The 26,807-nt window shown below is 46.9% G+C and overlaps 1 protein-coding gene across 1 annotated transcript in view; it reads left to right on the top strand.

Moving 5' to 3' along the window:
• The window catches only part of TRAPPC14 (trafficking protein particle complex subunit 14), a 68,764-nt gene that overhangs the window by 9,779 nt on the left and 32,178 nt on the right, over positions 1–26,807 (top strand). The window contains exon 2 of the mRNA XM_040346742.1: positions 23,708–23,803. Coding sequence (XP_040202676.1) covers positions 23,708–23,803 — 96 coding nt within the window. The remainder of the gene's footprint in view (positions 1–23,707; positions 23,804–26,807) is intronic.

The raw sequence follows: 26,807 nt of genomic DNA, 5'->3' as shown, positions 1-26,807 counted from the left end.
CCCCCCCCCATACATGTCGTTGTGTCCTTGTCATACCTGTCACCCCACCCCCCCCCATACATGTCGTTGTGTCCTTGTCATACCTGTCACCCCACCCCCCCCCCCCCCATACATGTCGTTGTGTCCTTGTCATACCTGTCACCCCCCCCCCCCCCATACAAGTCGTTGTGTCCTTGTCATACCTGTCACCCCCCCCCCATACATGTCGTTGTGTCCTTGTCATACCTGTCACCCCCCCGCCACCCCCATACATGTCGTTGTGTCCTTGTCATACCTGTCACCCCCCCTCATACATGTCGTTGTGTCCTTGTCATACCTGTCACCCCCCCCCCCCCATACATGTCGTTGTGTCCTTGTCATACCTGTCACCCCCCCCCCCCCCATACATGTCGTTGTGTCCTTGTCATACCTGTCACCCCACCCCCCCCCCATACATGTCGTTGTGTCCTTGTCATACCTGTCACCCCCCCCATACATGTCGTTGTGTCCTTGTCATACCTGTCACCCCCCCCCCCCCCCCCCCATACATGTCGTTGTGTCCTTGTCATACCTGTCACCCCACCCCACCCCCCCCCCCCCCCATACATGTCGTTGTGTCCTTGTCATACCTGTCACCCCACCCCACCCCCCCCCATACATGTCGTTGTGTCCTTGTCATACCTGTCACCCCCCCCCCCCATACAAGTCGTTGTGTCCTTGTCATACCTGTCACCCCCCCCCCCCCCTTACATGTCGTTGTGTCCTTGTCATACCTGTCCCCCCCCCATACATGTTGTTGTGTCCTTGTCATACCTGTCACCCCCCCCCATACATGTCGTTGTGTCCTTGTCATACCTGTCACCCCCCCCCCATACATGTCGTTGTGTCCTTGTCATACCTGTCACCCCCCCCCCATACATGTCGTTGTGTCCTTGTCATACCTGTCCCCCCCCCCACCCCCATACATGTCGTTGTGTCCTTGTCATACCTGTCACCCCCCCTCATACATGTCGTTGTGTCCTTGTCATACCTGTCACCCCCCCCCCCCATACATGTCGTTGTGTCCTTGTCATACCTGTCACCCCCCCCCCCATACATGTCGTTGTGTCCTTGTCATACCTGTCAAACCCCACCCCCCTCCCATACATGTCGTTGTGTCCTTGTCATACCTGTCAAACCCCACCACCCCCCATACATGTCGTTGTGTCCTTGTCATACCTGTCAAACCCCACCCCCCCCCATACATGTCGTTGTGTCCTTGTCATACCTGTCAAACCCCACCCCCCCCCATACATGTCGTTGTGTCCTTGTCAAACAAAGAAACCCCACCACACATAAATGTGGTTGTGTCCTTGTCATACCTGTCACCCCCCCCCCCATACATGTCGTTGTGTCCTTGTCATACCTGTCACCCCCCCCCCCATACATGTCGTTGTGTCCTTGTCATACCTGTCACCCCCCCACCCCCATACATGTCGTTGTGTCCTTGTCATACCTGTCACCCCCCCCCCCCCATACATGTCGTTGTGTCCTTGTCATACCTGTCACCCCCCCCCCATACATGTCGTTGTGTCCTTGTCATACCTGTCACCCCCCCCCCCCCCATACATGTCGTTGTGTCCTTGTCATACCTGTCACCCCCCCCCATACATGTCGTTGTGTCCTTGTCATACCTGTCCCCCCCCCACCCCCATACATGTCGTTGTGTCCTTGTCATACCTGTCACCCCCCACCCCCATACATGTCGTTGTGTCCTTGTCATACCTGTCACCCCCCCCCCCCATACATGTCGTTGTGTCCTTGTCATACCTGTCACCCCCCCCCATACATGTCGTTGTGTCCTTGTCATACCTGTCACCCCCCCCCCCCCCATACATGTCGTTGTGTCCTTGTCATACCTGTCACCCCCCCCCCCCATACATGTCGTTGTGTCCTTGTCATACCTGTCACCCCCCCCCCCATACATGTCGTTGTGTCCTTGTCATACCTGTCACCCCCCCCCATACATGTCGTTGTGTCCTTGTCATACCTGTCACCCCACCCCCCCCCCCCCATACATGTCGTTGTGTCCTTGTCATACCTGTCATATACATGTCGTTGTGTCCTTGTCATACCTGTCACCCCCCCCCCATACATGTCGTTGTGTCCTTGTCATACATGTCGTTGTGTCCTTGTGTCATACCTGTCACCCCACCCCCCCCCCCCCCATACATGTTGGCGTATCCTTGTCATACCTGTCACTCCCCCCCCCCCCCCCCCCAAAAACATGTCGTTGTGTCCTTGTCATACCTGTCACCCCATACATGTCGTTGTGTCCTTGTCATACCCGTCACCCCCCTCCCCCTTATACATGTCGTTGTGTCCTTGTCATACCCGTCACCCCCCTCCCCCTTATACATGTCGTTGTGTCCTTGTCATACCTGTCACCCCCCACCGCCATACATGTTGGCGTATCCTTGTCATACCCGTCACCTTCCCCATATTCTGTAGGTCAGCTTGTTCTAATCACACCTGTACATGTCGGCACCTCCTTGTCCTACCTGTCGCCCTTCCCCCTACAAGTCATTTACTGATTGATTTACTAAGTCTCCATTCACACCTAGGCATTCCCGATCTTCTTTTTGGACGACAGGCATCCTGCGATTTTTGTTTGCACGATTTGGCCGCGATTTGTCGGGTGACCAACACTGCAAAATCAAGCCATGATTGGGGTGCCATTGAACGTAACGGGATTGCAAGCGCATCCCACAGCGATTTAGGCTCCATTCACATCTAGGCGGACGAAATCGCAGCGTTTTGTCCCACGAATTGCGGCGGCAAATAGCGGCGTTTTGTACCGCGTTTTGCGGCGACAAAACGCCGCGATTGTCCGCCTAGATGTGCCCCTAGGATGTGCCCCTCTATGGAGATGGTTCCCGAACGCCGAAAGCCGCCTGAAAAAAAGGTCTGGGACCTTTTTTCAGGCGGCAGGCGACAGGCGTACGGCGTTCGGCGTGGAGATGTGAACCATCTCCATAGAGGGAAATGTGTTTCCAGCCCTCTGGCGGCAGCGGCGTCACACTACAGGCGACAAAACGCCTAGGTGTGAATGGGGACTTAGGAATCGCGGGCAGAATCGTGGTGATTCCACCTGCGATCCGGAACGCCTAGGTGTGAATGGAGCCTAAATCTGGAGGTGCAGCTCTCCATAAAATCAATCGGCTTCCAGTTTTTTGTATTTTTTGTCAAAGCTTAAGGTGGTTGTATTGCCCACTTTTGTGATATTTTTTATTTCTATTTTTTTACCTACAAGTAAGCCGTATTATAAGGTTACCTGTAGGTAAAATGAATATCTCCTTAACGTTAACCCAGTGGCTGGGCGACATTGTGGGGGCTTAGTTCTAAAGCAAGTATTTCATAATGAGCTAGTATACGATGCATACTAGCTCATTATGCCTTTGTCTTAAAAGGGTTGTAAACCTTTGTTTTTTTTGTGTTTTGTTTTTTTCCACCTTAAAGCCAAGGTTCACCGGAATCTCTTTTTTTTTTTTTTTTTTTTTTCTAAAGCTAGCAGCTACAAATACTGCAGCTGCTGACTTTTAAAAAATTGACATTTGCCTGTCCAGATCGGCCAGCCGAAGCCGAGCCGCCGCCATCCTCGGTGAAGGAATCGGAAAGTGAAGCGCTGCGACTTCACTGCCCGGTTCCCTACTGCTCATGCACGAGTCGCGCTGCGCCATGCTCACTGACCCCCGCTGTGTTCTGTGAGCCGTGTGATTCCCAGAACACAGCGGGAGGGGGAGGGGGGGTGACACGAAGGGGCGGGACTTCCGTGGAATTCTATACCCGCAAGTGGTGCAAATACCTGTTTTATACAGGTATCTGCACCCCTTCCCCCCTGGAAGTTGCCAAATGTGACACGGGAGGGTTCGGAAAAGCGGAGGTTCCATTTTGGGTTCCTGCCTCTTGATTGGATAGATTGATAGCAGCGCAGCCATCGGCTCCCGCTGCTGTCAATCAGATCCAATGACGCGGGGTGGGGTCGAGTCATACACTCGGCGGATGAATGACTTGGGAGTGCTCCCGCAAGGTAACCCCCTCGGGAGAGAGCTTCCCAGAGGGGGTTATTTATTGCGGGAGGAGCCGCGAGAGCCGCAGTGGGACCCCATAACAGGAGGATCGGGGCCACTCTGTAAAAAACGAACTGCAGAGTGGAGGTAAGTATGACGTGTTTAGTTATTTAAAAAAAAAAAAAAAAAACTGAACCTATAGTATCACTTTAAGTCAGCAGGTACAAATACTATAGCTGCTGACTTTTAATATTAGGACACCTGTCCTAATTCAGCAATGTCGGCACCCCAGCCGATGTTTCCAATCCGCTCTTGTTGCCGCCATTGCCTTGCCGGCTGTGAAGCCGCCATTGCCTTGCGGCTTCACAGCCGGTTCCCTACTGCGCATGCGCGAAGCACGCTGCGTTTTGTGACTGATCCGACAGTGGGGGAAGGAGGGGGGGGGGCAAACTTCCGGGGGACTATACCGCATCTCCTCGCCCCCAGGTCTCCCAGAAGTGGGGACAGGTACATGAAAGGTGCCAAACGTGGCACTGGGGGGGAGCAGATAAGCAGAGTTTACACTTTTAATTGAACAATCTGAAGTTAGAATCTGATTGGCTACCATAAACAGCGGCCCCAGATTTTGAACTCTCCGGTTGTAGTAAATCAACTCCATTGTGTCCTTGTCATACCTTCACCCTTCCCTGTACCTTTATTATATTAAAGGAATAACCGGCAGTAAGAGAATTTGTCAGTATAAAATGACTTTCATTGATGGCTTCTTAACCACTTAAGCCCCGGACCTTTAGGCAGCTAAATGCCCAGGCCAGGTTTTGCGATTCGGCACTGCGTCGCTTTAACAGACAATTGCGCGGTCGTGCAACGTGGCTCCCAAACAAAATTGGCGTCCTTTTTTTCCCACAAATAGAGCTTTCTTTTGGTGGTATTTGATCACCTCTGCGGTTTTTTTTTTTTTGCGCTATAAACAAAAATAGAGCGACAATTTTTAAAAAAAATCTATATTTTTTACTTTTTGCTATAATAAATATCCCCCAAAAACATATATAAAAATGTTTTTTTTCCTCAGTTTAGGCCAATACGTATTCTTCTACCTATTTTTGGTAAAAAAAATCGCAATAAGTGTTTATCGATTGGTTTGCGCAAAATTTATAGCGTTTACAAAATAGGGGATAGTTTTATTGCATTTTTATTAATTATTTGTTTTTTTACTACTATTGGCGGCGATCAGCGATTTTTTTCGTGACTGCGACATTATGGCGGACACTTCGGACTATTTTGACACATTTTTGGGACCATTGTCATTTTCACAGCAAAAAATGCATTTAAATTTCATTCTTTATTGTGAAAATGACAGTTGCAGTTTGGGAGTTAACCACAAGGGGGCGCTGTAACATTTAGGGATCACTGTGTGTGTGTTTACTAGTGTAGGGGGGTGTGGCTGTAGGAATGACATCATCGATCGGATCTCCCCTATAAAGGGGATCACCCGATCAATGCGCCGCCACAGTGAAGCACGGGGAAACCGTGTTTACACACGGCTCTCCCCGTTCTTCAGCTCCGGGGAGCGATCGCGACGGAGCGGCTAAAAACAAATAGCCGCGCCGTCGTCCCGGATCGCTCCCCGAGCGGACCCGACCTCCGCATGTACCGGGGGGGGGTCCCGATCGGACCCCCCACCCACGTCTAGCAGAGGACGTACAGGTACGTACATGTGCCTGTCCGTGCCATTCTGCTGACGTAAATGTACATGAGGAGGTCGGGAACTGGTTAAAGGGGTTGTAAAGGTACAATTTATTTTCCCTAAATAGCTTCCTTTACCTTAGTGCAGTCCTCCTTCACTTACCTCATCCTTCCATTTTGCTTTTAAATGTCCTTATTTCTTCTGAGAAATCCTCACTTCCTGGTCTTCTGTCTGTAACTCCACACAGTAATGCGAGGCTTTCTCCCTGGTGTGGAGTGTCGTGCTCGCCCCCTCCCTTGGACTACAGGAGAGTCAGGACACCCACTAACACACAGCTCCTTTCTCTATCTGCAATGAGCGTCCTGACTCTCCTGTAATCCAAGGAAGGGGCGAGCACGACACTCCACACCAGGGAGAAAGCCTCACATTACTGTGTGGAGTTACAGACAGAAGAACAGGAAGTGAGTAATTCTCAGAAGAAATAAGGACATTGAAAAGCAAAATGGAAGGATGAGGTAAGTGAAGGAGGACTGCACTGAGGTAAAGGAAGCTATTTAGGGAGAAAAAATTACCTTTACAACCCCTGTAGGTATTTGTGGTCGATGGATCTTCTTTGAAGTGATTGCATTCCAGAAGTGGCGATTCTTCAGGAGCAGAGGACTGTGGTTGGATGGCTCCCTGTCACATCAGACACCTGGGGGCTGGGATGGGTTTTCCTGGCCTCTGGTTATTATTCTGGTGATCTCGTTCTGTCACGGGGGTGTCTGCTGAATACAGAAATATGCATCCCCAGGCAAAATTCCTGTGTTCACGGGCCTGACGCTTTATAATGGCCCTTTTGTCTAAGGTGCCTCACCTAGAGAACCTTCATCTATGATTGTGTTCTTTCTCACATTCCTCCTGAGAATCTTCACACACAATTTAATGTATACCTATAGGCAGAACCTTTTTTGTTTTTTTTATTTTGCATAGAGTAAAGCCTCGTGCACACGATCGGATTTCCATCGGACAAATTCATGGAATATTGTGCAAAGAGCGTTGGCCGTGAACTTGTTCTGCATACAGACGGCAGAACTTTTTCAGCCAACATACACAAAACGACCTAGTTTTTCCGCTCTTTAGCGCCACTCTTTGGGCAACTTCTGCTAATGTTGAGTTGGCATTGGTTCGGAGCATGCGTGTTTGTACTTTGGAGTTTTGTCTGACGGACTTCTGTACACACGATCGGATAATCGGACAAGACACATTTTGTTGTGGGACAGTTTTAAAGCCCTGAGCCCACCCAGTTGTGTGTCAATAGGGAATTACATTGTCTTCCTTTTTCTTCTCCTGGGCCAATCAGGAAGCAGGTCCCGAGACTTACCGTATTTATCTTCGTATAGCGCGCCCCGGCGTATAGCACGCACCCCCAATCTGGAAGGGAAATTTCCTGAAAAAAATAAAATACTTACAGTTTGAATGCCCCTAGTCGGTGTCTTGCCCGGCGTCCGGTCCGGCGTCCGTCTGCGGCCCTGGTGGTGTCCTCCCCGCTTCTCCCGCGCTGTTTCTGAGTCGATCCCTGCTTCCCGCGCTGTGTTTGAACGCCGCCGTCATATACATATACTGAGCGCAGTACACTCAGGCACGCTCGGCTCCTCTCGCATAAAAGCTAGGAGGCGGCACAGGGCGTGACCGCGAGGGGAGTCGAGCCTGGCCGAGTGTACCGGAGTGTACTGCGCTCGGTTAATGTCGGCGGCGTTCAAACACAGCGCGGGAAGCGGGGATCGGCGCATATTGCGCACCCACGATTTTCTCCTTATTTTAAGGGGAAAAAAGTGCGCGGTATACGCCGATAAATACGGTACTTCCTGTGTGGTCGGGAGGAGAAGCCCCAGCTCTTTTCTCCGCAAGCTGGAGCAGCAGCCCTACCCCCGGATCCTAGTCATCTCTCATCTGCCTCCTTAGGTAGGGCTGCCTTCCCCTGTGTCTTCCATGGGGGGGTTCGGCGGTGGCGAGTGAGGGTCGGCATTGGCAGCGGCTCGAGTGAGGGGGGGGGGAGGGTTTGTTTGCCACCCCCAACATATTGAGAATCAGCCGCCACTGGTTATAACCCCTGTCAGATTTTTTTTTCTCCTTCTGTATTGTATTGTGGAGATCTCCCTTCACTTCCTGTCCCATAGCCGAACAGGAAGTATACCAATTACCGATACCCACAACTGTTCTGTTTTCACTTCCGCTGTCAGCAATGGTAAAAAGGACTTTAAAGTGGAGTTTCCATCCCAAAAAAAAAAAATCACTATTGTGCTCATAAAAAAAATAAAAAAAAAATGTTTTTTACTCATCTGGAAATGCCTGTTGCTATGCGGTCCCACGAAATATGCCTTTGGAATCACCTAGGATCCGGACATCATCTCCCTCTAATGCTCCTGGGAAATGTGTGTCATCATTTCCCAGGATGCAGTGCCCAATTATCACTCCCCATCCAAGACTTCCAGGAAGTAAGTGTTTGTGGGCTTCACAATGCCCACAAGCAAAACGACAACGGTGTGGACATAGTTATTCAAAATAGATAGTTTATAAAACTATGCGGAGCGGCGGCGGATTGGAAAATAGTAAGGGTCAGATTCTGAAAGGACTTACGACGGCGCAGCGCCATGTACGCAGTCGTAAATCCTAATCAGACCCGTCGTATCTATGCGCCTGATTCTTAGAATCAGTTACGCATAGATATCCATTAGATCCGACAGGCGTAAGTCTCTTACGCCATCGGATCTTAACTGCATTTTTTTGTTGACCGCTAGGTGGCGCTTCCGTCGAATTCCACGCTGAGTATGCAAATTAGCTAGATACGCGAATTCCCGAACGTACGCGCGGCCGACGCAGTAAAGTTACGATGTTTACGTTAGGCTTTTCCCGGCGTATAGTTGCCCCTGCTATATGAGGCATAAGTGTGGCGTACCAATGTTAAGTATGGCCGTCGTTCCCGCGTCGAAATTTGAAAAAGTTACGTCGTTTGCGTAAGTCGTCCGTGAATGGGGCTGGACGTCATTTACGTTCACGTCGAAACCAATGACGTCCTTGCGGGGTACTTTGGAGCAATGCACACTGGGAAATTCCACGGACGGCGCATGCGCCGTTCCGCAAAAACGTCAATCACGTCGGGTCACAGTAGTTTTACATAAAACACGCCCCCCGATCCAAATTTGAATTAGGCGGGCTTACGCCGGCCGATTTACGATACGCCGGCGCAACTTACGGAGCAAGTGCTTTGAGGATACAGCACTTGCCCGTCTAAGTTGCGGAGGCGTAACGTAAATCGGATACGTTACGCCCGGGCAAAGATACACCACTGACTGAGAATCTGGCCCTTAGTGACCAGATTTCTATTATAAAAACGCAGGATGAAAGGACATACATTTAAAAAATGCTAATTGTGGTTGGAACCCCGCTTTAAAGTTATTTATAAATTAACCACCTAAGGACCGCCGCACGACCATATACGTCAGCAGAGCGGCACGGCTGGGCATAAGCACGTACAGGTACGTTGCCCTTTAATAGCCCAGCCGTGGGTCGCTGCCGGTGTTCCCGCGATCGGGTCACAGAGCTGAAGAACGGGGAGAGGTAAGTGTAAAGAAACCTCTCCCCGTTCTTCCTAGTCAGACTGTCGCTGATCGTCTGTTCCCTGTCGTAGGGAACGACGATCGGTGACGTCGCACACCAAGCCACGCCCCCACACAGTAGTATTCACTCCCTAGGAAATGCTTAACCCCTTTCACTGCCAGTGTCATTTTTACAGTAATCAGTGCATTTTTATAGCACTGCTCGCTGTAAAAATGACAATGGTCCCAAAATAGTGTCAAAAGTGTCCGATGTGTCCGCCATAATGTCGCAGTCAAGATAAAAATCGCTGATCGCTGCCATTACTAGTAAAAAAAAAATATTAATAAAAATGCCATAAAACTATCCCCTATTTTGTAGACGCTATAACTTTTGCGCAAGCCAATCAATAAACGCTTGTTGCGATTTTTTTTTTTTTTTTTTTTTTACCGAAAATATGAAGAAGAATACGTATCGGCCTAAACTGAGGAAATTTTATTTTTTTATATATATATTTTTGGGCAATATTTATTACAACAAAAAGTAAAAAATATTCATTTTTTTTTTCAAAATTGTCTCTCTATTTTTGTTTATAGCGCAAAAAATAAAAACCGGTGATCAAAACAACGCTCTATTTGTGGAAAAAAAAGGACGCCAATTTTGTTTAGGAGCCACGTCGCTCGACCGCGCAATTGTCAGTTAAAGCGACGCAGTGCCGAATTGCAAAAACTGGCCAGGTCCTTTAGCTGCCTAAAGGTCCGGGTTTTAAGTGGTTAAAACGACGCAGTGCCGAATCACAAAACGTGGCCCGGTCATTGGCCAGCAAAATGGTCCGGGGCTGAAGTGGTTAATAAGGGGTTAAACAGAGGAACACTTGTTCATCCCTTTGATCTGCAGATGATTATTTTTTTGACAGCGCCAAATACAAGACTTTTTTTTTAACACTTCAGCTGTCAACAAGACCCACTGACAGCTGAAAGAACCAAGCTTGGAAGTATCGGTTTCAAGTATCGGTCCATTTGTACCGATACTCAGTATTGGCACCACATCTATTGATTGGTAAGCTGCAAAATATTACATTTAGGGTGTAGCATGGTGCCAAGCAGAAGTGACGGCACATAGTTTTCCCCCGCAGCCACTGTCACTTTTGACATCGGCACGACTGTGTGGGGCACAGCCACGTTCTTTATTTACGGAGTTCTGTAAAGGAGTGAACCACAAGTTCCAACTGCCACAGAGGCGAACGGATTTGTAGTTCTCTGTGTAATACAAGTGCAGCAATCCCTACATTTGTAGTCTAGTGACGCTTTTTCCACCTCTGCACATACAGGGAGCTGGAAGAAGAGTCTGCAGGAGCAGGGGATGTGCAGCAATGCTTCTGGAGACTCCTATGCAAAAAAACACAAGAAATGTATTATCAAAAGTATTGGGACGCCTGCCTTTATTTAACCAGTTAAGCCCCGGACCAATATGCAGCCAAAAGACCCAAGGTGTTTTTACAGTTCGGGACTGCGTCGCTTTAACAGACATTTGCGCGGTCGTGCGACGTGGCTCCCAAACAAAATTGGCGTCCTTTTTTCCCCACAAATAGAGCTTTCTTTTGGTGGTATTTGATCACATCTGCGGTTTTTAGTTTTTTGCGCTATAAACAAAAATAGAGCGACAATTTTGAAAAAAATGCAATATTTTTTACTTTTTGCTGTAATAAATATCCCCCAAAAACATATATAAAAACATTTTCTCTCATCACCTTCCAGGACGGCACCCGAGAGATGATGGCTCCTCCCCACAGGAAACACAATCACTTAACAATTTAAAAGTCCCCACCCTTCCCCTTGATCCTCAGTATTGATTGTGTTTCTCCGAACACATCGTCACGTTTGTTTTGTTTGAAAACCTAGAGACCGGGGAGGGTCGAAGGTACCCCTGTTGAGACAGGTCTTAGGGAGGCCGGGGAGGGCTGAACTAACCTGTAGGCCTTCGGGTCTAACTCACAGTCGCCCCAGGCGTGCACCAGCGCTCTGAGCTGCGGGAGGCTTGCCATCGCTAGGGTGCAGAAGAAACGCCGCCATTTGAAGAGGCTCTCTCTTCCCGGGTACTGCTTCCTACTTTTGGAAACATGGGCGCTCCAAGCCTCGTCTGAGTGAAGGTGGGGCTTTTGCCTCACAGCGCAACCCCGGAAGGGACGCCGGAGAGAAGCATGGCGGTGGAAGGGTCGGCTTGCGGATAGCCCTTACAAGAGGTACCGACAGCCGGGGGACCCAGCCAAACCTCCTCATGGACAGGAGGAGATGAAGGCAAATGTGACTGCAGGGCAGATCCAGGTCGGGGGCGCAGTGAGTACATTCCCCCTTGGAAAGGGAGGAGGAAAGGGAGTGAGAGTCCTGGTCTTCAGGGTCTGAGTCTCTGGGGCCAGCCAGCCAGCACAGGACTGGTTTTTACTTCTCACCCTTTCACCTCCCCAGTACAAACCTGCAGTCCTGGGGGAGGACAAAGTAATATTATGCATATATATATATATATCTCTTGTCTTGCAAAAACCCCCCAGCGGATCCAGGAGACCCCAAATAAACAGTCCTCCTACCGCTACAGGGCATAGCTCCTCATAACTTGGCAGAGAAAGGAAAAACTTTCCATGAAGCCGCCAGGCAGTCCGTAACTTAAGGTCTGACATAGAGGAGCTTATCCCTAGAGAAGACATATCCTCCCAAGAAGGCCTCGTCCGAACGGAACCTAGTGCCCTTCCCCCGCCCTCACAGTCATTCCCTCTAGTCCAGGTAGAGGAAGCTTAAGGGAGGACAGGGAGGATATGTAAGCCAAGCTAAACAGGAGCCATTCACCCTAGAGGGTCTGGTTGGACTCCTGCAGGCAAATACAGGCCTCTGAGGAGATTATAAAATCCCTAGAATAATCTCATAAAAGGGGGCTGAGCAAGGCTCAATCCAGTTAGGGCCAGCCTGCCATGAATCTGACAGGCAGATCACAAGGGTGCAGTTAGGTTTTTTAGCCAAAAAACTGACCGCCTAAACTCTTAGGATAGGCCCAACAGGGGGCATACTAGTGGGTTTATTACCCTTGTGGGGGTTGTTTATTGGTTACAAATATCTCCCAAGTTCCAACCGATCACTTCTCCTTACAACTGCTGGTATATCTGTCAGTGTGTTAGAGTTAATCTAAACCTCTTGTGGCTCAGGCAACAAACCATTTAGGTGGTGTGAGAAGCATAAAATGCTAGCCTGCAACCCTTAATTGGGGAGTTTCTCTGGTACAAACCCCTGTGTTAAAGCTATGAAAATCAGCCATACAGGTGTCTGATTGCCTCCAGCCTGAGACTATGGTCACCTCTTCATGAGAGACCTAATTGATTTCTGAGTCTGTGCTCGTTAAGACCTTAAAGGCTTGGACTAGCTCCCACCTGTGTGTGGACCAGCTACACCTACTCAGACCTTTGCAATAGCAGAATAGCAGCTACCACTATTGTGGTATAGTCACACAACCTCGGATTTCCAGTAGTTGGAACTACCATGTTCCTTCACTGGGATGAGGATCAATATCTGAAACTCAGGTTATGCTAGGATAGAGCGTTGGTCAGTCCGCACATCAGAAATGCACAACATGGGTTTATCTTGGTCATTTCTGAGATATATGTGTGTGTATGTGTGTATATATATATATATATATATATATATATATATATATATATATATATATATATATATATATATATATATATATTTGTGTGTGTGTGTGTATATATGTAGACTGATGATCAAGGATATCTTATGACTCACCAGAAATGCCTAAAATTGATTAGATAACGGTACTCTGTTCCTTATCAAACGCATAACACTGAATGGTGGTGACGCCTCTATGCTATATTCGCACACTATTGTTATTCAGAAACATACCACATTGAGTTACTGTCGGTGTAATTTCTGTCGGATACATGCATGTATATTATTGCTTATCAAAAAAGCATGACATTGATTTGTCGGTGACACCTCTATATATAAACCGCACACTATGGTTATTCAGAAACATACCACACTGAGTTACTGTTGGTAAAAATTTCTGGAGGTTACATGTTGGTACACTATTACTTATCAGAAACGCATGATGCTGAGTACTGATAGCGACACTTCTGCTGGTTATATGACTATGCAATTTTGCTGATTAGAAACGCATAGCATTGTATTATTGTTAAGGATATTTATAAATTCAGATATGCACTGCTTTAAGGGTCCTTTTTTGCTAGTGACATTTCTGTTGATTAGATGACCCGACAAGGTTGCATTAAGTAACACATTGGGTTGCTGACAACATGCTGTTGGTCATATAAACTTTCCAAGTTTTTTCTAATCAAAATATGCACAACTGGTATTGTGGGTTCAGGACGGTATACTGTTACTATCCAGAAACGCACAGCATTGAGTTTTTCTTGCTAGTGACGTTTCTATCAGGTATATGACTGTGGGTGTTGGAATACACAATGTTACTGTCTGTAACATTTCGGTCCCTTGTCCTATACCCTATTGTTTTATCTGAAGTATGCTAATACCACTCTCTGCTAGTTATGACTGCAGGAGTATAACACCAGCAATACACGGTTGAGGCCGCATATGTCCTTTGGTCATACTGGCCATGCGACTGTTTGTTTTTTTCTATGATCATCAGAGATATACTATAGGTGCTTGTATTATTTTCTGTTGATTGGAAGACCGTACTGCGGTCAGTCAGGAATAGACAACACTATAGTGGTTCTTGTCCTCCTGTCCTGAATCTATTACCTTGGGGTCGCTGCACATAAATAAAACACAGCAGTAGAAGGTGTCCTGTGTCCTCTGCGTTGTTTATTACTCAGAAAAAAAAAACAAAAAAAAACACCATATTGGCTAGTGGCCCTCTCTGTTGGATACAGGACCTATAAACCTATTAAGCATCAGAAGCTCACACTTGGAGCTTCTGTCCTTTCTCTGGGCTTAGGTTATATGTATCTTACTACATATGAGAAATACACACCTAAGGTTGGTTGTGTCTTCTCTATTCTACAGGTGTCAGTATATCAGAAAACACAGCAGTGGCGGCTGGGGGTGTCTATCTGTCTTTCCATATTAAGGCTGATCTTGCTGTCCTTCGAAATACAAGATCTAGGACCTGTATATCTGGGGACATTTTGGTCAGGGGAAGGCATTTCGGTCACTTTATTTCAGACCTTATTTTTCCATTCACATGGAAGGGAACAGGATTTCTGATTGCGGGCCTTTACTTCTAGGCATCCAGGGACATTCCCTAGACCCTGAACCCAGTAGGGTTATAGGACACTGGAAGGAGGTCCATAAAATCACCTAGTAGGTTCTTTTTAGTAGGAAAGGGGTTACGCTGTTAGGGGCTGTTTGCCTAAAAAATTCAGCATCAGGATTCTTTCTGACTGTTTCCTCCCGATCCGATCCGAGCTTTATAGCTCAGTGTATGTCCTTCATGTCACCCTCCCCTCGGACGAACTGGATATGAATAACCAATATTCATCTTTTACTCCACTATGGCATTGGGTCCCTGTGGTAGGGATCTGCTTAACTTAACACTCCTTGGTGCGTGGGAGTGGATCATGACCTCAAACACTGGATTTTTACAGAATACTGAATTCTGTTGGCGTGTGGCACTCATGGGTTTACCCTGAGATTATAGGGTAAAATGTATCTGCATATTATACGCGGGGGGCGGTGAAAAGTTTCTTTCCCCGACACCTTTGTTCTTTTCTGTTATATACCAATGAATGCAGTGGTTACTCGCAATTTCGTAACAGGCTCCTTTCTGCGTAGTTAATGATCGACTCGCAGGGTTATAAGGTCCTAGGGATATAGAACAATCTCACATCTGACATGTCGGTATTCAGATGGGAAGGAACCCAGAAATGGGAATGACCAGGATGGGACCTGCTTGTCAACCGGCTTGCAGAGCAGCTGTTTTTGTCCGTCTAGCAGTGTACGTTGGAGACAGGAGTCTGTCCACGCGTAATAGCGGACGCACGAACGAGCCACGCCAAGGTATCCTGTGGTCCAGACACTGACCAATAAGTGTCCTCGCTATAAAGTCACATGCATTCCAATGAATGGAGGTGGACAGGTGGACTGAAGGGAGTGCAGGAGCACACCAAACGCCCTGCTTGGTCACATACCTGTCCAGTCATTTGAGTGAAGGGAATAGACTTCCCTTAATCTAGTATCCTTGAGTGGGGTTTATTTCCTTGTTTCACCAGGACTTTGGCAAACAAAAAAAAGGGGGACCCACAAGGATTGTACGTCGGGAGACCCTGTTTCTTTCTAAACCATTCTCCTGTACAGACTAGTGGCTTAAACCACATGTTTTGTTTTTTCTTTTTTCTGGGTTGATCAAAGTAGGTCTTTGTTTCACAGAACAAATCTCTGACTAAACTTTGGATGGTCATATGCAGCTTTTGAAGACACTATCAACCACGATGGCTAGAATATTGGCGCAGCCAACCTTTCTATCCTAAAGAATACTCAAGCTCTCAGAATTTTTTCTTTAGAGAGCACGTGCCACCTAGACTCTGCATCCAAAGAGGAGACAGGAGCATAGGTGGAGCAGACCTGCAGGTCATTTTCATGATCCAGCTAGGATACCCTCATCACACACTAGGAAGTGGAAGTGGTGAAATAAAATCAGATTCTGACATCTAGCAAAAGACCTTGCAGGCAAGGGTCCCACCCTAATGTAAGGGCCTGTTGGTTATCTCGTCTATCCTCTCGGGTGCCGTCCTGGAAGGTGATGAGAGAAAACGGACGTTACTTTACCGTAACGGTGTTTCTATGAACCTCCAGGACGGCAGGCCTACTTCCCCGCCCTATGTGGAGGGAAAAGATAAGCTAAACGCTAGGTGGTAAGTACCTATACGGAACAATGTCCCTTGTGAACCAGTTCAGGACTACTCTAATTCATACTGAGGATCAAGGGGAAGGGTGGGGACTTTAAATTGTTTAAGTGATTGTGTTTCCTGTGGGGAGGAGCCATCATCTCTCGGTGGCCGTCCTGGAAGGTTCATAGAAACAACCGTTACCGGTAAGTAACGTCCGTTTTTTTTCCTCAGTTTAGGCCGATACGTATTCTTCTACCTATTTTTAGTAAAAAAAAAATCGCAATAAGCGTTTTATCGATTGTTTGCGCAAAATTTATAGCGTTTACAAAATAGGGGATAGTTTTTATTGCAATTTTTATTTTTTACTACTAATGGCGGCGATCAGCAATTTTTTTCGTGACTGCGACATTATGGCGGACACTTCGGACAATTTTGACACATTTTTTGGGACCATTGTCATTTTCACAGCAAAAAATGCATTAAATTGCATTCTTTATTGTGAAAATGACAGTTGCAGTTTGGGAGTTAACCACAGGTGGCGCTGTAGGAGTTAGGGTGCACCTAGTGTGTGTTTACAACTGTAGGGGGGGTGTGGCTGTAGGAATGACGTCATCGATTGTGTCTCCCTATAAAGGGGATGACACGATCGATGCGCCGCCAAGTGAAGCACGGGGAAGCCGTGTTTACATACGGCTCTCCCCGTTCTTCAGCTCCGGGGAGCGATCGCGACGGAGCGGCTATAAACAAATACCTCGCCGTGGTCCCGGATCGCTCCCCGAGCGGACCTGACCTCCGCATTGGTAGCGGGGGGGGGTCCCGATCGGACCCCCCACCCGCTAAAAGGCAAGGACGTACATGTACGCCCATGTGCCTGTACGTGCCTTATTGTGGAGCGTATATGTACATGCGGGGGTCGGGAACTGGTTAATGGCACCCTAGTTTTCGTCCGTAGGGTTCAATATTTGAGTTGGCCCTCCTTTGCAGCTATAAACAGTTCAACTCTTTCTGGGAAGGCTGTCCACAAGGTTTAGGAGTGTGTCTATGGGAATGTTTGACCATTCTTCCAGAAGAGCATTTGTGAGGGTCAGGCACTGATGTTGGACATGAAGGTCTGTCTCGCAGTTCTCCGCTCCAATTCAGGTGTTCTATCGCAGCGGTAGGCAACCTCGCCCCTCCAGCTGGTGTGGAACTATAATCCCACGAGACAAGGCAAGACCCTGACAATCGCAGGCATACTCATAGAGGGCAGAGGCATGATGGGATTTGTAGTTTCACCACAGCTGGAGGGCGGAGGTTGCCTACCTCTGTTCTCTCGGTTGAGTCAGTACTCTGTGCAGGCCAGTCAAGTTCCTCCCACCCCAACCTCGCTCATCCATGTCCTTTAAGGACCTTGCTTTGTGCACTGGTGCGCAGTCATTTTTGGAACAGGAAGGGGGCCGTCCCCAAACTGTTCCCACAAAGTGGAGAACATAAAATTGTCCAAAATAGAAATTAAAGATAAAGGGCCGTATTCAGAAAGGACTTACGACGGCGTATCTACAGATACGCCGTCGTAAGTCCAAATGTGCGCTGTCGTATCTATACGCGTATTCAGAACTGAGATACGCCAGCATTTTGCAAGATACACCAACGTAAGTCCTCCTTATGCCATCGTATCTTGGGTGCATATTTATGCTGGCCGCTAGGGGCGCTTCTGTAGATTTACACCTCGAATATGCAAATGACCTAGATTCGCCGATTCACGAACGTACTTGCGCCCGTCAGATTTAGCTAACGCCGTTTACGTAAGGCCTTACGTCAGGCGTAAAGTTACCCCTGCTATATGAGGAGCAGGTAATGCAAAGTATGGACGTCGGAACAAGCGTATGTTTTTACGTCGTTTACGTGAATGGGGCTGGGCGTAGGTTACATTCACGTCGTTGCCATTGAGCCGTCGTATCTTAGGGCGTAAATTCGACGTCATTTTGAGCATGCGCCGTTCGTATGGCGCTTCATTTACATGGGGTCACTATTCATTATAATACAACACGCCCACTACCAGCCTACTTTGAATTACGCGGGCTTACGCCGGCCCATTTACGTTACGCCGCCGTAACTTAGGGAGCAAGTGCTTTGTGAATACTGTACTTGCCTCTCTAGGTTACGTCGGCGTAGCGCATATGAGATGCGCTACGCCCGCACAGAGATACGCCAATCTCTCTGAATCCGGCCCAATACATTAATGTGAAGAAATAAAAAAACATAAATACCTTTCTTCTCCTCCTTTTTTATAAGTGATCACATTTTCTCTGTTCTCAGCTGCAAAGGAGCTGGGAGAGGGAGAAACCACAGCACACTGATCTTCCAAGTGATTAGCTGGGAGGGGGTGGTGTTCAGGACAAGTCTGACCATTGGAGGAGAGCAGGCTGAGTTCTCAGCACAGCTAGAAAACTGACCACAGCGTGCTCTCCTGCTTAGTGTGGTCAGTTTTTAATAGGAAGCAGAAGGACTGCAGGAACACCAGGGATTTCACACAAAGGAAAGTACATGGTACAACAGCCACATATCGGGATAGGAAAATGGTGGGTTTACATAATCTTTAACTCGTTTATTATTATTGATCCTGTAATCAATTATTCAGTCATTTCCTTCATTGTCTTCTATACAACAATAGAAGCAGTGCATCCGAATTGGTAAATCCCTGGGAGCCGGACCCCCGGGGACGGCCTGTAATGTTGGATCCTGCTCCTCGACCTTCATGATACACACTGGGACCTTCCAGATACAGGAATCTGTATACTGAGATCATGCGGCGTGTTTGTTTTTGAGGTCATGCGTATTGCACGCTGTTGACGCCATTCAACTAATTATGTGGCTTTTAGCAATGATGAGGTTTCTGACGTCATCTGCTGGCAACAGAGCGCGCTCATGGTTTTCACAGCAGAGGGATGTGGCTGCATATGAACAGAACACATTTAGCTTTAGATTTTTGTAAATACTTTTAAAAATTGTGTAGGGTTTTTTTTTTTTCCCCATGTCGACTCTCTGGACTAATTTGTATAGTATAGTGGTAAACATTTTAAATTAACTAGTTAAGGACCAAGCCTATTTTTCAGACTTGGTGTTTACAAGTTAAATTTTTTATTTATTTTTTTGCTAGAAAATTTACTTAGAACCTCCAACGAGAATTTTTATATTATATATATATATTATATATATTATATATATATATATATATATATATATATATTATATATATATATATATATATATATATATATAATATATATATATATATATATATATATAAATATATATATATATATATATATATATAATATATATATATAGTATATATATAATATATATATATATATATATAATAAATTATTATTAGTTTTTCATTTTTTTATAGAGAGTAAAATGGTAGTCGTTGCATTACTTTGTTACACCATATTTGCGCTTCGGTCTTTGCAAGCGCATTTTTTGGGGAAAAATAAAAAATTTTGGGGGGGAAATACAATTCTTTGGGGGAAAAATATTATTTTTGGGGAGAAAAATAAAAAAAATTGGGGGGGGGAGGGGAAAAAAATCGGGGGAAAAAATACACTTTTTTTGGGGGGGTACACATTTTTTGGGGGGGGGGGAAATACAATTTTTTTTTTGGGGAAAAATACACATTATTTTGGGGGGGGGGATTACCGGTACAACATTTGGGGGGGGGGGATACACATTTTTGGGGGGAAAAAATACACTTTTGTTGGGGGAAAAATACACACCTTTTTGTCCTCTCTCTTTTATTTGTATTTCTTTATTTTATTTTTTTATATAAACCGGTATAAACAGATACACATGATAAAAATCATATTCCTTTATCTAAGTTCTATACATTTGTTCCCCCCCCCTTCCACAAATCCTTCCCCCAAAACAACCTACTCATAAAAAAAAAAAAAACAGAGGGGGGGGGGGGGGTCTCTCCCCTCCTCCCCCAAAATACACTTTTTTGAATGGGGAAAAAAATAAGACGACAGTAAAGTCAGCCCAATTTTTTATTTTATTTTTTATATTGGGAAAGATTAATGTTACACCGAGTAAATTGATACCCAACATGTCACGCTATCAAGTTGTGCTCGCTTGTGGAATGGCGACAAACTTCGATCCTTAAAAATAGGTGACACTTACAAAATTTCTACAGGTTACCAGTTTTGGATTAGCGGAGGTCTGGAGCTAGAATTATTGCTCCCACTCAAACGATCGCGGCGATACCTCATGTGTGGTTTAAACACCGTTTTCATATGCGGGTGGGACGGGGCACTTTAAATATTTTAATTTTTTTTGACACTGTCCTTTTTAAAAAAAATAAATTGGGTCACTTTTTATTCCTATTACAAGGAATGCAAATATCCCTTGTAATAGAAAAAAGCATGACAGGTCCTCTTAAAGTGCTTGTAAACCCTTTTTGTTGACTTCTGCCTATAATAAGGCTTGCCTATAGGTAGTGGAAATATCTCCTAAACGTGCGCCGTTTAGGAGATATTTCACTTGTAGTCCGCTGAAATTCTTCACTGCGCATGCGCGGGGAAGAAACAAAACTAAGTGCCGTTTCTTCCCCAGCCTGTGCCGTGAATTTTTGCTCCCGCACGCGCACAGCGCCGGAGTTCGTGTCCCGGAAGGAAGAGAAGACAGAAGATGGACAATGCCTACTCTGGGGACATCGTTGGATTCTTTTGCAGGTAAGTGGCACATAATGGGCTAGTATGTGATGCATACTAGTCCATTATGCTTTTCATTTGCAGGCTGCAGCAGTGAGCTAAAGGGAAAGTAAAACCCATTAGGGTTTACTTCCTCTTTAAATGTGAGATCTGGGGTCAAAAAGACCTCAGATCTCATATTTACACTTAAATGCAATAATGTCGTCTTTTTTTTTTTTGAAAACCCCAAAAAATCCCTTTTAAACACGAATGGGCGGAAATGACGTTAGACGGCGCTTCTGTCATCCAATGGTATGGAGCCAAGCAGGGGGCATCATTCCCTCACTCAGCATCCAGTCTCACACAGGGTTTGATCGTCTCTGGTGCTACCGACGGCTCCAGTAAGCGTCAGGAGGGGCCCTCTCCCGCCCCCGATGTAAGTGATCTTGCGGCGAATCCGCCACAGAGACCACTTTTATCTGAAAGAGAAGCTCGGTCTGCTGAGACACTCATGAACAGAACTCATCCTTCCATTTTGCTTTCAAATGTCCTTATTTCTTCTGAGAAATCCTCACTTCCTGTTCTTCTGTTTGGAACTCCACACAGTAATGCGAGGCTTTCTCCCTGGTGTGGAGTGTCGTGCTCGCCCCCTCCCTTGGACTACAGGAGAGCCAGGACGCTCTCTACTTTGCAGATAGAGAAAGGAGCTGTGTGTTAGTGGGCGTCCTGACTCTCCTGTAGTCCAAGGGAGGGGGCAAGCACGACACCAAAAATGCACCTGCCCATTGAAATGCAGCAAGAACGCTCCCGTGTTTTCTTTTTGATGCGGTTTTTGAGTCACATGACCTATGATGTATTTTTCATAAGCACAGTAAAATCGCAATGCGTTTTTCGGCGTCAATAACGGCAACCTTTTTCTCTATCCATTACACCATTTTCGGCCAATATGTTTTAGCCACTGAAATGTTGGTCATCTCTACTTACAATGATCAGCTTTTATTTATTCATGTAAAACTAGAAAGGGGGGGGGGGGCTGTTGCTGTAACTGCAGTTTGAGCTGGAGTTTGCCTTCAATTTGTTAGTGTATTTAAATCTGCAAAATCGCCCCCCAGTTTTGCTGTTCAAAGGTGCTCTTTCCTCTAGAGTGAAGGCACTCTAATACAGGAGGGGTGTTACTGGCCAGATTACCAGGTGAAAACAGAGGGGAAAAGAAAATGAATGCAGCCACCACCTCTACTGTTAAGCTGCAATATTTTAAGTTTTGGGTTTAATACCGCTTTAACCACTTCCCGCCCGGCCTATAGCAGAATGACGGCCGGGAAGTGGTTCAGTTATCAGCAGGATAACTGATGTTCAGCAGGATAAGCCACGATCGCACGCCCGCGGGGGGGAATGTGGCAATTGGGGGGGGTGTCACTCTAACACGCCGCATCTCCGATCATGGTAAAGAGCTTCTGACTAAGGCTCTTTACGATGTGATCAGCTGTGACCAATCACAGCGTGAACCAGGAAGTGCCGGTAATCGCGCTTGACAGGGAGAGCCGATCGGCGTAGCCTATGGGTGCCCGTCCATGCTGCATATGGGCGTAGCCTATCGGTGCCCGTCCATGCTGCATATGGGCGTAGCCTATCGGTGCCCGTCCATGCTGCATATGGGCGTAGCCTATGGGTGCCCGTCCATGCTGCATATGGGCGTAGCCTATCGGTGCCCGTCCATGCTGCATATGGGCGTAGCCTATCGGTGCCCGTCCATGGTGCATATGGGCGTAGCCTATCGGTGCCCGTCCATGGTGCATATGGGCGTAGCCTATCGGTGCCCGTCCATGGTGCATATGGGCGTAGCCTATGGGTGCCCGTCCATGCTGCATATGGGCGTAGCCTATGGGTGCCCGTCCATGCTGCATATGGGCGTACCCTTTGGGTGCCCATCCATGCTGCATATGGGCGTAGCCTATGGGTGCCTGTCCATGCTGCATATGGGCGTACCTATGGGTGCCTGTCCATGCTGCATATGGGCGTAGCCTATGGGTGCCCGTCCATGCTGCATAGGGCGTAGCCTATGGGTGCCCGTCATGCTGCATATGGGCGTAGCCTATGGGTGCCCCTCAATGCTGCATATGGGCGTTAGCCTATGGGTGCCCGTCAATGCTGCATATGGGCGTAGCCACCGGACCACATTCTACATATGTGTAGGTGTCCGGTATTTAAGTGGTTTAAAGAGACTCTGTCACTCTTCTGCACATGCCCAGTTTATTGTGCAGTGCACAGCGGAGTATTGTGGGCTGGATGCAGTCGGGAGCGGGACTGATGGAGTAATGGCAATACCCTAAACCCATTCCTGGCATCATTCTTTGGCAAATGAAATATCATTGATGGGATCTCTTTAGTCCTCGTTCTGTTCCCCCTCCCCCCATTGTAGTTTTCCTTTTCCATCCATTAATGAATAATTCACATTTTCTGTTGGCTTCCGCTTTGCTGTGTCAGCTTTCCTTTTCGCTGGCCTGTCTTCCATCGTCTTGCTTAGTAATCTGTCTCCAGTCCGATGCGTATTTTCCCTGCGGCTCCTTCTGCTATCTGCCTGCAGTGGTGCGTCGTATCGGGAGCTCCATGTCTGCTGACTATCATCTCCTACCAACACCTACCTAGAGACCCTCTGTGATTGGCCAGAAATGGGACCAATTTAGATCTAGATAATGGGCAGTGTGCGGGCTATCTACAAATCATACCCCCCCCACCCCCCCATCCTATCATACCCAGCACCTCCAGTCATACTGTGTCCCCCCCCCCCTCCCGTCCTATCATATCCAGCCCGGGGAGATTTTGTTTTAATCTTGTTGCTTTCCTCTAATGATCGGAATTTCTTTTCTTTCCTCAGACCCCAGTCACAGATCCCGTTGTGTCCAGCGATGAGGTCATCTTCCCCCTCTCTGTGTCTTTGGACCGTCTGCCGCCAACAACCGTTAAAGCCAAGGTAAATCTTGAATTAGTGAGGTTTGGTGTCCTGACCTGTATAGTCCGTTGGGTATTACCAATAGAAAATCTTGTAGAAATAAACCTTCCCCACCCCCCCCTCGGATTATACTCGAGTCAGTGTACCTGAAGGGCTGCGAGCGTCCATTGTTTAACCACTTAACTACTTAACCCCCGGAACATATTGCTGCCCAAAGACCAGAGGACTTTTTGCGATTCGGGACTGCGCCGCTTTAACTGACAATTGCGCGGTCGTGCGACGTGGCTCCCAAACAAAATTGGCGTCCTTTTTTTCCCACAAATAGAGCTTTCTTTTGGTGGTATTTGATCACCTCTGCGGTTTTTATTTTTTGCGCTATAAACAAAAATAGAGCGACAATTTAAAAAAAAATTAATATTTTTTACTTTTTGCTGTAATAAATATCCCCCAAAAAATATAAAAAAACTTTTTTTTTCCTCAGTTTAGGCCGATACGTATTCTTCTACATATTTTTCGTAAAAAAAATCGCAATAAGCGTTTATTGATTGGTTTGCGCAAAAGTTATAGCGTTTACAAAATAGGGGGTATTTTTATGGCATTTTTATTAATATTTTTTTTACTAGTAATGGCGGCGATCAGCGATTTTTTTTTCGGTATTGCGACATTATGGCGGACACTTCGGACATTTTTGACACATTTTTGGGACCATTGGCATTTTTATAGCGATCAGTGCTATAAAAATGCATTAGATTACTATAAAAATGCCACTGGCAGTGAAGGGGTTAACACTAGGGGGGGGGGGAGGGGTTAAGTATGCCTGGGTGTGTTCTTACTGTGGGGGGGGTGGGGGTGGCCTCACTAGGGGAAACACTGATCTTCTGTTCATACATTGTATGAACAGAAAATCAGCATTTCCCCTGCTGACAGGAACGAGAGCTGTGTGTTTACACACACAGCTCCCGTTCCCCGCTCTGTACCGAGCGATCGCGTGGCGGCGCGCACGCGCCCCCTAGTGGCGGCTATACGATAGGACGTATAGCTATGGGCTCTCGCCCAGGAGAGCCGACCTGCCGCCGTATAATGACGGTGGCTGGTCGGCTAGTGGTTAAGGACCCCTTCACACCGATATACGTCAGCAGAATGGCACGACTGGGTACGTACATTTACGTGGCTCTTTAACCACTTAAGCCCCGGACCAATATGCTGCTAAATGCCCAAAGGCGTTTTTACAATTCGGCACTGCGTCGCTTTAACAGACAATTGCGCGGTCGTGCGACGTGGCTCCCAAACAAAATTGGCGTCCTTTTTTCCCCACAAATAGAGCTTTCTTTTGGTGGTATTTGATCACATCTGCGGTTTTTATTTTTTGCGCTATAAACAAAAATAGAGCGACAATTTTGAAAAAAATTCTATATTTTTTACTTTTTGCTATAATAAATATCCCCCAAAAACATATATAAAAACATTTTTTTTCCTCAGTTTAGGCCGATACGTATTCTTCAACATATTTATGGTAAAAAAAAAACGCAATAAGTGTTTATCGATTGGTTTGCGCAAAATTTATAGCGTTTACAAAATAGGGGATAGTTTTTTTGCATTTTTATAAAAAAAAATTTTTTTTTTACTACTATTGGCGGTGATCAGCGATTTTTTTCGTGACTGCGACATTATGGTGGACACTTCGGATAATTTTGACACATTTTTGGGACCATTGTCATTTTCACAGCAAAAAATGCATTTAAATTGCATTGTTTATTGTGAAAATGACAGTTGCAGTTTGGGAGTTAACCACAGGGGGCGCTGAAGGAGTTAGGGTTGTTTACAACTGTAGGGGGGTGGGCTGTAGGTGTGACGTCATCGATCGAGTCTCCCTATAAAAGGGATCACTCAATCGATACGCCGCCACAGTGAAGCACGGGGAAGCCGTGTTTACATACGGCTCTCCCCGTTCTTCAGCTCCGGGGAGCGATCGCGACGGAGCGGCTATAAACGAATAGCCGCGCCGTCGTCCCGGATCGCTCCCCGCGGGAGGCCGCACGCAGCGGGGGGGTGCCGATCGGACCCCCCACCCGCTAGAAGGCAAGGACGTATATATACGCCCTTCTGCCTGTCCGTGCCATTTTGCGGACGTAAATAGTCGTGCGGCGGGCGTTAAGTGGTTAAGCCCAGCTGTGGGGTCACGCACGCCATCGGCGCGTGCACGCGACCCGGTCCGAAGCTTCACGGACCCGATCGCAGCTGGAGTCCCGCGATCGGTCCCCGGAGCTGAAGAACGGGGAGAGCCATGTGTAAACACAGCTTCCCCGTTATTCACTGTGGCGCGGTCATCGAACGTGTGATCCCTTTTATAGGGAAACACAATCGATGACGTCACACCTACAACCGCACCCCTACAGTTAGAACCACAAATGAGGTCACACTTAACCCGTTCACCGCACCCTTGTGGTTAACTCCCAAACTGCAATTGTCATTTTCACAGTAAACAATGCATTTGTTGCTTTGAAAATGCCAATGGTCCCAAAAATGTGTCAAAATTGTCCGAAGTGTCCGCCATAATGTCGCAGTCACGTAAAAAAAATCGATGATCACCGCCTTTAGTAGTAAAAAAAAAAAAAAAATTAATAAAAATGCAATAAAACTATCCCCTTTATTGTAAACGCAGAGGTGATCAAATACCACCAAACGAAAGCTCTATTTATTTATAGGAAAAAAGGACGCCAATTTTGTTTGGGAGCCACGTCGCACGACCGCGCAATTGTCAGTTAAAGCGACGCAGTGCCGAATCGCAAAAACTGGTCAGGTCCTTTAGCTGCCTAAAGGTCCGGGTCTTAAGTGGCTAAAAGTCGCGGCTTTCTCCTGGTCCCTTCCGTGGTAGGCGTTTCCCAGCAGACTCTGGGGTAGATTCAGATAGACCAGCGGATTTTTAGATTCGCGTAATCTATCTTATTTACGATCCGCCAGCGCAAGTTTTTGAGGCAAGTGCTGTATTCAGAAAGCACTTGCCTCTAAAGTTGCGCCAGCGGAT

This window comes from Rana temporaria, chromosome 3 (genome assembly GCF_905171775.1).
Source record: "Rana temporaria chromosome 3, aRanTem1.1, whole genome shotgun sequence".
NCBI lineage: Eukaryota > Metazoa > Chordata > Amphibia > Anura > Ranidae > Rana > Rana temporaria.
The sequence above is the reverse complement of the archived record's forward strand: the minus strand, read 5'-3'. Positions and strand labels throughout refer to the sequence as shown.